This window comes from Anabrus simplex, chromosome 14 (genome assembly GCF_040414725.1).
Source record: "Anabrus simplex isolate iqAnaSimp1 chromosome 14, ASM4041472v1, whole genome shotgun sequence".
Lineage (NCBI taxonomy): Eukaryota > Metazoa > Arthropoda > Insecta > Orthoptera > Tettigoniidae > Anabrus > Anabrus simplex.
This window is the reverse complement of record NC_090278.1, coordinates 48,353,520-48,367,808: the sequence shown is the minus strand read 5'-3', so window position 1 is coordinate 48,367,808 and position 14,289 is coordinate 48,353,520. Positions and strand designations below refer to the sequence as shown.

The 14,289-nt window shown below is 39.4% G+C and overlaps 1 protein-coding gene across 4 annotated transcripts in view; it reads left to right on the top strand.

The window, feature by feature from the left end:
- The window catches only part of LOC136885551 (ATP-binding cassette subfamily C member 4), a 403,879-nt gene that overhangs the window by 306,186 nt on the left and 83,404 nt on the right, over window positions 1-14,289 (top strand). For all 4 annotated transcript variants that reach the window (XM_067158182.2, XM_067158180.2, XM_068230366.1 and 1 more), the window contains one exon: window positions 12,204-12,460. In XM_067158182.2, coding sequence (XP_067014283.1) covers window positions 12,204-12,460 — 257 coding nt within the window. The remainder of the gene's footprint in view (window positions 1-12,203; window positions 12,461-14,289) is intronic.

Genomic DNA, 14,289 nt, shown 5'->3' with positions numbered 1-14,289 from the left:
ATCATCGGGAGGGCGGCCTTCTTCTCACCAGGGGTGATGTCGCGGCCGGACAGTAGTAGGAGTATTTAGGGGAGACGATGGACGTGGCATGAAGGTACCGAGAATGACTACTGTGGTGACCTTATCTTTAGGGGTCGCGTTTCCGGGGTATCCGATGGGCTTCATGGCATGTCTAAGGAGTATGTTTGGGATGATCACTACTATTATTATTTATTGCGGGTAGTATTAATTTTATTGGTAGTTTGTTTTGTCTATTTCTGTTTATTATTATTTATTTATGGTATTATTATTTTATTAGTAGTGTGTTTTGTCAATTTCTGTTTGTGGAGTTGGTGGCTTAGGTTGAACATTGTTATTTTTCTCATTCAATGGATCGAATGGGTATTTGGTTACTGTGATCTGGAGAAAAATAATAATAAAGAATAAAAATAATGACGTTTTTTATTTTCACTTAAGTATACTCTTGTTTTTGCTTGTGGTTAGGCAACCCTTGACATTGGAATGGGAGAATAGATATAAAGAGGCTTCAGGCCAAAAAGCCGTAAATCTGACCTAAGCCTACCTGGCTCCTGCCTGCAATTAATGCAAGGAAGGAACAAAGGTCAATACGTCGGTAGTTGTCACAAGAGAAAATCCCTCATAAACCTACGACTGTAGGGGTTCTGGTGTCAGGCCTATTGTATTATGTTAACAGAACTATCCATTTCAGTACCTTGGGTGTAATATACTGTAGTTTAATATTGAAATTATCCGCGAATAACCATTTTGCGGGTGCGGATGAAGGCAGTGCGGATGCGGATATTATTTTGTATATCCGCGCAGGGCTCTACATTTATGGTGTATCACAAGTTAAAATCCACTGAGTAGGTAAAAAAACAGGAATGTTTTGAAAAATCACTAAAATCGTTTGGATTCTGGAGACAAGTACAAAGTATGGGTGTGGAACTAAGTGTGGTTAAAATACTTTGTAGTATTACAGGAAAATTCACCAAATTTGCTAAATTTCACTGTGTGCACGGGTTGGCATAAATTGTTTGCCTGGCCTTTGCAATACGCAGACCCTTCTGTCTGACATGGAAGAGCATGATTTGTCACTGCAATCCTCCACAGATTACTGGTGGCGCTCTTTCCATCACCGAATGCTGTGCTTAGCATTTACCTGCCAAAGGTGGAGTTTATGGCAAGTATCTGAGCTTTGAACACCGTCTTGGTACTGACTATACTGTAACATTATGCAGATTAAGAATAAATTAAACAAAAATAAGATTTACAGAGTTTAAATAAAATTAAAACTCAATGACAAAACGACAACTAAACACAAGGATGTAGAAGCGGAAGGGGTCCTACGTGGGGTGGGAATGTAATCTTATGGGACGACAACTTCAAGAAAAGGTATTTTTCTAAGACTAAGAGAACAATTGAATGGGTGCTCGCAAAAACGGCCTAGCCAACATTTTGTCAGAACAGAGATAAATCAGCTTTTGCAAATGTCAAAAAATAAAAACTATACCATAAAAATAATATTTGTTTCATTATTTTATCTTGATGTAGTACCGTTAAATTATCAATACCATATATTGGAACCGTATTAAAAATGAAAAATGCTTGAAAAAATAGGAATATAAAAAATGGAAGGATATTGATTTCTGCGTTGACCTTCTTCTTCTTCTTTTGGTGCCTATCCGTTTCGGATGTTGGCGATCATGATGGCTATTTTCGTCTTGTTTGTGGCAGAGCGGAACAGTTCAACTGATGACGTATTGCACCAGCCTCTAAGATTGTCAAGCCAAGATATTCTTCTTCTTCCAGGACCTCTTTTGCTGTTGATTTTCCCCTGGAGTATTTTTTGGAGTAGGTTGTATCTATCTGTGTTGCGCATTATATGTCCCAGATACTGCAGCTTTCGGCATTTCACTATCTTGATCAACTGAGGTGTTGTGTTCATCCTTCTCATTACTTCCACGTTTGTAATTCTCTGGGTCCAAGATATTCTCAGGATCCGCCTATAAAGCCATGTTTCAAAAGCCTCCAGCTTCTTCTCTATGTTTTTATTTAAGGTCCATATAAGGACAGAAAATACATAACAGTGCAGAAGTCTGATTTTAGTCCCTAAAGTTAGATTGTGGCTTTTAAACACATTACTCATTTTCTGGAACACACTTCTTGCTTTTCCAATGCGTACCTTGACTTCTTGTGAGCAATCCCAGTCTTCATTTATTATGGTTCCAAGGTATGTATATTGTTTTACCCTTTCTCTACTCTTTTGATTTATAACCAAGTTTATTCCGGAAATATTTTCCTTACTTATAACCATGAGTTTGTCTTTGCGTTTATTTCAAGCCCGTATTGGATGCTGACTCTTACAATTCTATCCATTAGTGATTGTAGCACTTGGATAGTATCAGCAAATACAATTGTATCATCAGCATACCGGATGTTGTTTAATCTCACTCCATTTATCAAAATTCCTTCTTCTATATCTTCCAAGGCTTCTCTAAATATGTATTCTGAATACAAATTAAATAGTATAGGTGACAAGATACATCCTTGCCTCACTCCTCTCAGGATTTTGACTGCTTCGGTGTGTTCTCCTTCAACACGCAACACCGCTGTTTGATTCCAGTACAGCGTCTTGATGATTCGCTGATCTCTTTCCTCCATTCCAATATTTCTCAAAATATCCATCAATTTTTCATGTTTTACACAGTCAGAGGCTTTCTGGTAGTCTATTAAACAAGCAAATACATTCTTATTTACATCTCTACATCTCTGAAAGAGGACCTGCACACTGAACAAGGCTTCTCTCGTACCTACTGCTTTAATAAACCCAAATTGATTAGGGGCTATCTGATCTTCACACAGTCTGTATATTCTTCTGTGTATCACTCTCAAGAACACTTTCAAGAGATGACTCGTCAAGCTTATTGTGCGGTAATCTCCACATTGGTTTGCGTTTTGCTTTTTTGGCAAGGTGATGAACTCTGATTTGAGCCATTCCGATGGAATATTCCCGGATACATAAATTCGATTGAAAATTTTGGTCAACCATTTTACATGATCATCAGTTTTAAGAACTCTGCTTCTATTTTATCTGGTCCCACTGCCTTTCCGTCCTTCATCTGATTGATGGCTGTTTGAACTTCTTCTTCTAATATATCTGTGCCACTTATTTCATTTGTATTTTGTGTAAAAGCACATCTCTTGTCATAAAATAAATCTTCTATATATTTTTTCCAGATCTTTTTCTTGTCTTCTAAATCCACCATCAAGTTCCCGGCTTCATCTATTAACTTTCCACCAGTGCCATTCCTGTATTTCCCTGTTACTTCTCTTACTTTCCTGTGTACATTGAAGCTGTCATACCTACTTTGATATAACTCAATCTCTTCACATTGCTCCACTTTTTCTTTTTCTTTTGCCTCCCTGATCTTTCTTCTGATGTCTGCATTTATCTTTCTGTATTCTGCAGGTTTTCCTTTATTGACTCTTCTTTTCTCCATTAGGTTCAGTATTTCATCTGTCATCCATGACTTTCTCTTTTTCTCCTCTGGTTTCATGTACTTCTCTTTTATTTGCTGAACGGCGTTTTGTACTTTAGTTAATTCTAATTTGACATTATTGCTGGTGATGTTTTCCTCTGTGATAATCTTCAAGTTAAGTTCTACTTGCATGTTCTCTTTCATTATTGGGTCTTTGATTTTCCTCAAATTGTAGTTTTGCCTGTTCTTCCTCTTCACTTTCTTCATTTTGACTTTGAAAATTCCAACAAGTGGTGTGTGATCTGAGTTGACATCTGCACCAGGGTAGGTTTTCACTGCGGTGCAACTGTTCCTGAAACGTTTATTTACCAATATGAAATCAATCTGGTTTCTCACACATTTCCCGGGTTTGTCCATTGGAGACTTCGATGTATATAGTCTTCTAGGTGGGAGTTTAAACCAAGTGTTCATGATCACTAAATCATTTGACATCGCAAAACTTTCCCCTCTGGAATTCCTCTCTCCTAGTCCAAACGGTCCTACAATGTCTGATGTCCTACCTTCCCCCACTTTCGCATTGAAATCTCCCATCACAATTGTCAGATCATGTTTGTTAAGGTTTTTCAAAATCCCATTTATACTTTCGTAGAATTCTTCTACCTCTTCATCTTCCTTGTCCATTGTAGGCGCATACACTTGTATTATGTTTATGTCAATAGGCCTAGCACTCAGCTGTAACATTATTACTCTGGCTGATACGGGTGTGAAACTTTTGAGACACCTTGCTACTTCCGCTGAAAGTATTACACCGACTCCATGTTCATACGTTCCATCAGCTCTACCTGAATATAGCACTCTATGTTTATTTATGGAAACATCTCCCGTATTCGGCCATCGCATCTCACTAACTCCAAGTATATCTAACTCCATCCTATCCATTTCTTTAATCGTATTATGTATTTTTCCTCCTTGGCTCATTGTTCTCACATTCCAGGTTGCCACTTTAATTTTTTCTTGCCACTTGATTTTCTTCATGCCTGTACTCACTACTGTTCCTCCCGGAGATCCGACTGAGGAACTTACTCCGGATGATGATAATTTCGTCATGAGCATAGCCATAATGATTACTAGGACTTGCCATCAGGCCTTTAATGTAGTCGTTGTCCAGTGCGTTCTACATCCTTATGCCGTTGACCACCTTTGTGGTTCCTCCGCCTTTAAAGTCAGTTTCCCAACTCAAGGACAAAAGAGTGGCCTTTAAGAGCCAATTAAGGCGAGAGAGGATATTTCTGTCGGGGTTTTCTCCCTTAGCCTTTGATAGTCCCCTATCAACCTGCAAGGCAGCAGGCTGTACTCGTATTAATCCCCAAGTACAGGGCTGCCTCTTCCGCAATCTCCACCGTTCCGAAGTCCATCTTCTCCGTTAAAGATTCCGTTGAGGTCTTCACTCGTAACCCTGAGTTGGGACCCTTACCAGATGTTACACACCGGGCCAGTGGTGGTGGTGGTGATTATTGTTTTAAGAGGAAGTACAACTAGGCAACCATCCTCTATATAACACTAATCAGAGAGAAAAAAATGGAAGGGGTCCGACACTTCGAAAAATGAAGTTATCGGCCAAAGGAAGACAAGGGCCACGAAGGGCGTGAAAATGAAAGACTCCCTAGCCCTCGCAAACCTAATAGCGTCGGGGTCAGAAAAGAACAAGAGTTGACCAAGGGAGGTCGGATAGGATAGATAAAAGTGAGGAGCCTGGCACAAGTAAGTGGAAGCAATGCCAGGACTCAGCTGAGGGCCCCGTGGTCGCCAACCCACGCTCCAAAGTTCAGAGCCCTGGGACTCACACAGGCAGGGGTGCCACTCCCTGGGTAGGGCTACCTCTGAAGAGGGTCCCTACCTGCTACCTGATGCGTTGACCTAGCTATAGTTAATAGTTAATAGATTCGTAACCAAACTTTATTTTATGATCATACAATATAAAAAAGGTATTTTATACATCGAACTAGACATAAAGATGCTGGCCCCTGTGGTGTAGCCATATCGTGCCTGCCTCTCGCCCGGAGGTCAGGGATTTTTCTGGTTCGAGGTCCACTTAGCCTACGTGATTAGAATTGAGGAGCTATCTGATGGTGAGATAGCGGCCCCGGTCTCGAAAACCCAGAATAACGGCTGAGAGGATGCGTTGTGCTGACCACACGGCCCCTCATAATCTTCAGGCCTTCGGGCAGGCCAGAGCCCTTTCAAGGGCGTAAGTGTCGTGGGGTTTTTTTTTTGACATAAAGATGCTTCAGACTTATTTTGAAATATGACATAACCTTCCCTCATGGGACAATCATCAGTCATATGGTTCATATTCTAATGCATTGGAAAATGATTCCTCAGTCACTTCTTGGCCATTGTCAACTGTCAGTTCTCTGTAATATTGGTGATATCTTGCAGGGTCATATTCAAGTAGCTCAAGCAAGTCCTTAAGCTTTGCTGGCTTTATTGGCCTTGTAACACTGTACTGCAGTGACAGCTGAACACAAGCAAGTGATGGCCAACCACCATTAATGTTCCTTTTGTGAAGGTCAACAGAATTCTCTTCCTCAACAATACCATATAAATATTTTAAAAATACTTAAATGGTACATCTTTCTTAAATAATATGCCTGAAACTTTACTAATTAGTACTCTTTGCTTATTTACAGATACCATTCTCTTGTTTACTTTTTCTAGCAAAGGTTGAGTGCTCACAAACTTATCACTTGTCATTTTTACTACTTGAAATGGCTTTCTTACCTAGCTCTTTTTACTAAATCCATCCATTCACATGGCAAAAAAACACAAGAAACACCCACAGCCTCTAGTATACATGGGAATAAGGTTTTGTTTAGCTACATATACAGCAACGCCATCTTTATGGCCTCCTCCGTAACCGTCTGTTAGCCCGAAAATTGTATAATATATCTATTTAAAATAGTTTATTTGAATCCGCCTTGATCAATACACTCATTAAATGAAAGAAAAACTATTTATTAAACCAAACATGTTTCGGGAAGTCTCAATCATTCTCTTCCTCCGTGGTCAGATCAAAGAACAAAACAATATCACACAATCTTTTGTTTTACAATTTAAAGAAGTATTATCCTAATACACCATATCAAAGAGTAAAGAGAAATATTATAAAAATGATCAGTACATAAAATTTTGGTTGAACAGTAATAAAATTGGTCTAAATAAAATGGCATAAAATTCAAAGTGTTATATCTCATCACACAGGATTACCTCATGTTAGCCCAACTCACAGAAGATACTTTGAACATTCCACAATGGATGGCAGCATATAACTCATTTTTTTCCAAATTTGTTGGTTAGCCTGTTTTTGCGAGCACCCATTCAATTTAGTTCTTTAATAAGATCAACACTTTAAAAAAATAAATAAAAGAAACCAAGTATATATTGGAGGATCAAAAAATGGCATCAAGATCAACTGCCTTGCATTCACAGATGACATTGCGATCCTGTTTAGAAACACTAACACAGCTATAGAGCAGGTAAATATATTAAAGCAGGACTCCAAAATTCCTTTGAAAAAACAAAATATATGACCAAATATCAAAACAGCCCCTCATCACTTAAGACAGAGCATGGTAAGATAGAAAGAGTTGACAGCTTCAAGTACCTCAGAGAAATCGTGCAGCCGAGAAAGAAGCAAACTGCACCAGGCGAGAGAAGATGGTTGCTGTTTTTCGTAGAACACATGCTTTATACAAGAGCAACCTAGTGAGTCCATGTTCCAATTTTGAGGTCGATACCTTGAATACATTTCGAGGAACAGTAGTTTGAGTGAAACACTGTATTTTCGTACTTGGAGGCTTTGAACTATTTGGTCTACATGGGGTAGCAGCCTCCGTTTGGAGCCCATCGTCAGTGTGTTAGAACAATAGTATTACTGACCAAGGGAATACTTCCAAAGCACAATCCTGCATCGATGATACTTGCTGACGAAAGGGGTCCAAACTCCAGGTCAACGGCCCCTCATAATGGTACTTATTACTAGTAAAGTAGAACCATGGTGAAACCTCATCAGTGCGTTCCTTATAACACATTTTCCCGCTCAGCACGTCATAAATTTGAAGTCCCAATTCTCATCGTATTGAATCTATATAAAAATACCTCACTTATAATTTGTTCTTTGGTATTTAAACACTTTTCAGTGCGCCATTAATTTATAAGCCCCAGCGGAATAAGTTTTCATATTTGTTCTCGTGTTTTTCGCACCTTTTAATACTATTTCTCATAGAGTTTTCACTGTACCCACGGATATACGTCGTAAAATCCCATTATGTCCGAAAAAATTGTATCTAGTGTTTCCATATCCCTGCTCGATAAATATTATTCAGGTATTCAGTAATAAGTTTCTCGCGTAATACGTTCTTTTTCCTTGTCCCCCACAGAAATGTCTTAAGGAGGTTTTACTGTATTTCTGATGTTGCAGTACTAATCAAAATTAGCATAGGGTGTTCCATACATTATGGTACTATTCACAAGTACTGAACATCACACAGGTAACCTATGGTGTTCCTCACATAATGGCACCACTCATAGGCAACGCAAACCCATGGTGTTCCCTACTAATCACGGGCACTGGTATTGCTGTGGTGATCGCCATATAGTAGGTGCTAATCACAGGCGACATAAGCCCGTGGTGTTCCGCATATGGCGGTACTAATCACAAGTACTGTAAACCCACAGTGAACCACTCCTAGTGATACTCACAAGTAAAGGTGAACCATGGTGTTCCCCCCATGATGATACTAATCAAAAGTAGTTTCATGGTTCTAATTCAATCATCCCTTGGTCACCCCTTTTAGTCGCCTCTAATGGCAGGCATGGGATACCGTGGATGTATTCTTTGTCTGCACCCCCCACCCACAGGGGGTTCCTGTTTCCCTCTAGGGATGTGCGGTAGCGAGGTGTCCTTTCGGATTTGAGTCTCAGAGAGCAGGTGTGGTCCAGGACATCAGGACATGCCGTATTTGTGTCATTCGTATACTAATTGTTTTCAAGTATGCAAGCATTTCTCTTTACGGCTACTCCCCATTTAGTTTTAGCCATTAATCATTAGAAATATCTAATTCACTGTCACTCGATACCTATTATAACCGGTCTGTACCCAATCGATCACAATTATCGGTAGCCATTGGTAACTGAATGTGCCATGCCATGTTTACATTTGCACTGGAGCTTCAGGGAATAGCTCTACATATCTGAAATTATTTTGTTAAATACACGAAGTTTAAGAAAGAACGATGCAGCGATAATTTATATTCTGTGACTACACTGTTTGGAACTCATCTCTCCCACAATTTAATCAGTAGTCAAGGAAATACAAGGTGCATAAAAGCGAGAATTCTCGTAGCCTACTGTCAGCTGTCAGTTACTATCAGCTGAGAAAGTACGAGAATTATCAGGGCTCATCACCCGTGTGGCACATCAGATAATGAATCTGTATTTAAATGTTGAAATACTTGTCGTACAATGATTCTCGGTGCATAAAAACACCCATGTATATACGAAGTAGATAAAATTATAGCCAACAGATAGCACAACAAGCTACAAACGATGCCCGCATGTAAAAAATGGAGCTCTCCGGGGCCCTCAACAACCGCTGGCCGCAGTACTACGGATATCTCTGGGGCCAGTCGTCATTGTGTTAAGATAGTTTGCTGGTCGGATCCACTGTATGTTTTAAGTTCATAATCATTGTAGTCGTCTTGTTAAATCCTAGTCACCGAGCTCGATGGCTGCAGTCGCTTAAGTGCGGCCAGTATCCGGTATTCGGGAGATAGTAGGTTCGAACCCCACTGTCGGTAGCCCTGAAAATGGTTTTCCATGGTTTCCCATTTTCACAGCAGGCAAATGCTGGGGCTGTACCTTAATTAAGGCCACAGCTGCTTCCTTCCCACTCCTAGCCCTTTCCTGTCCCACCATCGCCATAAGACCTATCTGTGTCAGTGCGACGTAAAGCAACTAGCAAAAAAAAAGGAAAGAAACAAATCCTAGTCATTGGATCGATTTTGGAATTATTTTTTTTAACATCGTGAGTTGGATCCACTGATTATTTTAAATTCATATTTATCCATTTATTCTTCATCATCCATTTTGAATTGTGGTTGGTGGATGATTTTTGGACTTTTAAAATGTCATTACATTTCGTCTTATTTCGTACCATTAGGGGCTGATGACCTAGATGTTATGCCCCTTTAAACAACAAACACAATCATCATTATCATCATCATCATCATCATCATCATCATCAGGGATACAGGAAATTACTGCATTAAAATTGTGAGAGTGAAAGATTGGTCTCGAACACCATTAACCAATAATAATTAGTTTTATTTTGACCATTTAAATTAATCTTTTCTTGCTGATGCCAATTTATTTTAAGAGTTTCTAGCAAAAATCATAAGTATGTTGCAACAGGAAGTAAGGCGCAGCAAAATCCACACATTGCAAAATAGTATGTTCGTAAATTCACTACTTGATCTTAAACATTTTAAAAACATAATGATGCCAAGAATTTAAACATTTTAGAATAAAGCACACCAGCTGTCACATGTACAATTAGTGGAAGTTTGGAATTCACAGGTAATAGTCACATGATATCATGCAATTTTCCTGCACTGCCTTCTTCAATGCCTCGTAGCCTACAACAGATGTGGTTGTGGCTTCCCATTTCCACTTCAACTTGTACAAATTGAAAAGGGCTGAAATATCCCTGGTTGCTTGTTTACTGAAGTGGAAACCAATAATCATTCCATATTGGAATTCGTTAACATATCTGCCAACTTTCCCGATTTAGGCGGGAGCCTCCCAATTTTTAAGTTTTTCTCACCTCTTGATTATTCTATTATTTCTCCCGATTTTAGCTTATTTTTTGGTGGACTCCAAACATTTGTTTTCATATCCCGCCATTTCAACTTTGTATGCCGGTTGCTGGAAGTCCTTCGCTCATTGCCAGCTTTGAAATAAAATATCGACCTTTAATAATACGAGAAATGCACGCGAATGTGCGATGTTTATTGAAACCTGTATATCGTGACGTGTATATCAATTGTAAATCTCTCGTTCTCGCGTGCTATGTTTGTGTTTGTTCACATCAGTCTAGTCGATTCTAGAGACTAGTTGCTAGATTTGGAGTCTATTTTAGTAATTTATTGACAGAATTTCAAAGATAGTGACTAATGACTTTTCTAGATATTTTAGGAGCCATTTGGAGATATTTCTGGTGAATTTTATTTTATTACCTGATAAAAATAGCATTGCACTTCGCATATTCTGCAGCCACATGATGCAATATATTTATCTATGCATTTGCTAAGTAATGGCATCTAAGCACATGACTGATTCACACATGTAGAGCATTAGTTTATACTATTTTCGGAAGGCTTATCAGAGTCTGATCATCTCACTCACATACTTCCTGTGAGAGAATAGAGATGTGTAATTTTTGGCCTTGTATAGCAACAGTTGGGTTTTGAGACAGTAAGTGCTATATATCATAGTACTCCTGTATTGCACAAGACATGTAGAATAAGCAGTTTTGACCAATAGTATCTCCTGATTTTTCCTGATTTTCATATCAAAATCTCCTGAGTTTTGGTTTTGTAAAATTGGCAGGTATGCATTAAGCTCATTGCTCCACCCACATGTAGCAGTGAACGACATTGAGTCCTCAACCACCGTTAATAACTCCAGTGGTGTTCATAGTGACATATCAACTCTACTTTACAAAGGAGATTTAATATATCTTCCTATTCAATACATATGCATCTCCATCGTTAGGTGGAGTAATAATAATCATACATGTTTCAACTGATTTGAGCCGTCTTCAATGAAAAAATAGTTATTCTTAGATAATTGATGCTAAAACATGTGTTAAAACGTAATGAAGAAAAGAATGAAAGCAAATGAGACATGAGAGAATTAAAACAACAAGTGATTATGGTGAGGTTGTGGACCTTTTAGTCTAAAACGGGCAGTGACGAGGACGAATTCACTGTGCTAAAATTTAAAATGACAATCTGTCTTCATTGAGTCACCATCACAGATAGTGAAGAGGGCAGCGAAAACTTGAGAAACTATGTTTGAGAAGAAAAGAAGTGCCAGGTAAAATGTATGTGACTCATAGTGGAAACTGCCAATGAAGTTCAAATTTATTAAATAGTTGCCTTCTCGAATGGCCTGACCTTCTCAAATTTAGCAGTCATGTTCTCATTTTAAATTTTAGCACAGTGAATTTATCCTCATTTTCAATTTATAACACACTGCAGGTTTTAGACTAAGAGGTCCACAACTTCGATATAATGACTTATTAATTCCATCATGTCTCATTTGTTTTCATTCTTTCCTTCATTATGTTTTAACACATTTTTTAGCATCAATTATGTAAAAAACTATAACTTTTTTTTTCACTGAAGATGGTTGAAACGAGTTGAAACATGTATGACTATTATTACTCCATAATGATGGAGATGTTTATGTATTGAATAGGAGGACATATTAAATTTCCTTTGTAAAGTGAAAATCGTCAATACAGAATGATTCTAATATCTTGTAATATAGGCTATAGTTTACATGTACAGAGGAGTGTCAAGAATTGTGATTAGATAGATCAGATAAATGATCACAAAAAATTTTGTCACTCACATGAACAATGTTTTCTACCTCTTTTAGGACTAATTCAGAAGAACTGGAGAGATTTAGTATTCTGACTAACGATACAACAAGCGACCATGGATGGTGGTACGGTCTCGAAGACTCAATGTATATCGATATCTACACTGGACTTATTGTGGCTACAGTGGTGGCAGCCATATCACAACTCTTGGTCTTCTTCCATGCTTGTATGCATGCCTCCATTCAACTGCACAACAAGATGTTTGAGAGTATTACACGGGCCACCATGAAATTCTTCAATACTAATCCATCAGGTGAGTCATATCTCTTAGATAACTCTGGAAGACCCTGGTCATGTTCTCGAAATAAACTTTCAGTGTATTAGGTCATGTTCAGTACATATTATAATACATTACAAAAGTTAGGTATGGTGGCCTAGGTCATATTTGTTCTCTTGGAAAGGATATAAGCTACACTACCGCTATGACAATGGTAGAGTGTGCGCTAGTCGCCCATTGTGGGCCAGTTCAGTTAATATTTCATTTTCTTGACTTCTGCTTCTTCTTCTTCTTTCGTTTCACCCTTTTTGGGGTACGTTGAATCAATCATTTCTCTGTGTGTTGTTCTTTTCTTAGTGCCCAGTATTTCTTCATTCTTTCTGGTCTTTGTTTCCTCCAATCTTTCAACATAATAGGTTTGGTTTTTAATGTAGATTTGTTGTGGAACCTTATATTTTCGTCTTTAGTTATTACTTTAGCTCTTCAGTGAATAGTGAATTTTCTGTAATTTTTAATTCTACTACACTATGTGATCAAAAGTATCCGGACACCTGGCTGAACATGACGTGCAAGTTCATGGCGCCCTCCATCGGTAATGCTGGAATTCAGTATGGTGTTGGCCCGCCCTTAGCCTTGATGACAGCTTCCACTCTTGCAGGCATACGTTCAATCAGATGCTGGAAGGTTGCTTGGGGAATGGCAGCCCATTCTTCACGGAGCGCTCCTCTGAGGAGAGGTAGCGGTGTCGGTCGGTGAGGCCTGGCACGAAGTCAGCGTTCCAAAACATCCCAAAGGTGTTCTATAGGATTCAGGTCGGGACTTTGTGCAGGCCAGTCCATTTCAGGGATGTTATTGTCATGTAACCACTCCGCCACAGGCCGTGCATTATGAACAGGTGCTCGATCGTGTTAAAGATGCAATCGCCATCCCTGAAGTGCTCTTCAACAGTGGGAAGCAAGATGCTTAAAACATCAGTGTAGGCCTGTGCTGTGATAGTGCCACGCAAAACAACAAGGGGTGCAAGCCCCCTCCATGAAAAGCACGGCCACATCATAACACGACCGCCTCGGAATTTTACTGTTGGCACTACACACGCTGGCAGATGTCATTCACTGGGCTTTCGCCATACGTCCTGCCATCGGATCGCCACATTGTGTACCGTTATTTGTCACTCCACAAAACGTTTATCCACTGTTCAGTCATCGAATGTTTACGCTCCTTACACCAAGCAAGGCGTCGTTTGTCATTGACCTGCGTGACATGTGGCTTATGGGCAGCCGCTCGACCATGAAATCCAAGTTTTCTCACCTCCCACCGAACTGTCATAGTACTTGGAGTGGATCCTGATGCAGTTTGGAATTCCTGTGTGATGGTCTGGATAGATACCTGCCTATTACACTTGACGACCCTCTTCAACTGTCGGCGGTTTCTGTCAGTCAACAGACGAGGTCAGCCTGTATGCTTTCGTGCTGTATGTGGCCCTTCATGTTTCCACTTCACTATCACATCAGACACAGTGTACCTAGGGATGTATAGGAGTGTGGAAATCTTGCGTACAGACTTCTGATACAAGTGACACCCAATCGCTTGACCACGTTCGAAGTCCGTGAGTTCCACAGAGCGCCCCATTCTGCTCTCTCACAATATCAAATGACTACCGAGGTCGCTGCTATGGAGTACCTGGCAGTAGGTGGCACCTAAGATGAAAAACGTATACTTTTGGGGGTGTCTGGATACTTTTGATCGCATAGTGTAGGTCTTTTTCAGTTTCTTTAAACCAGTTAGGTTTTGTTTTGCTGTTAAGGAAGAAGTCAAAGATTTGTTTGCTTAATCTATTAGAGTTCATTCTGAGAAGATGACCGTAA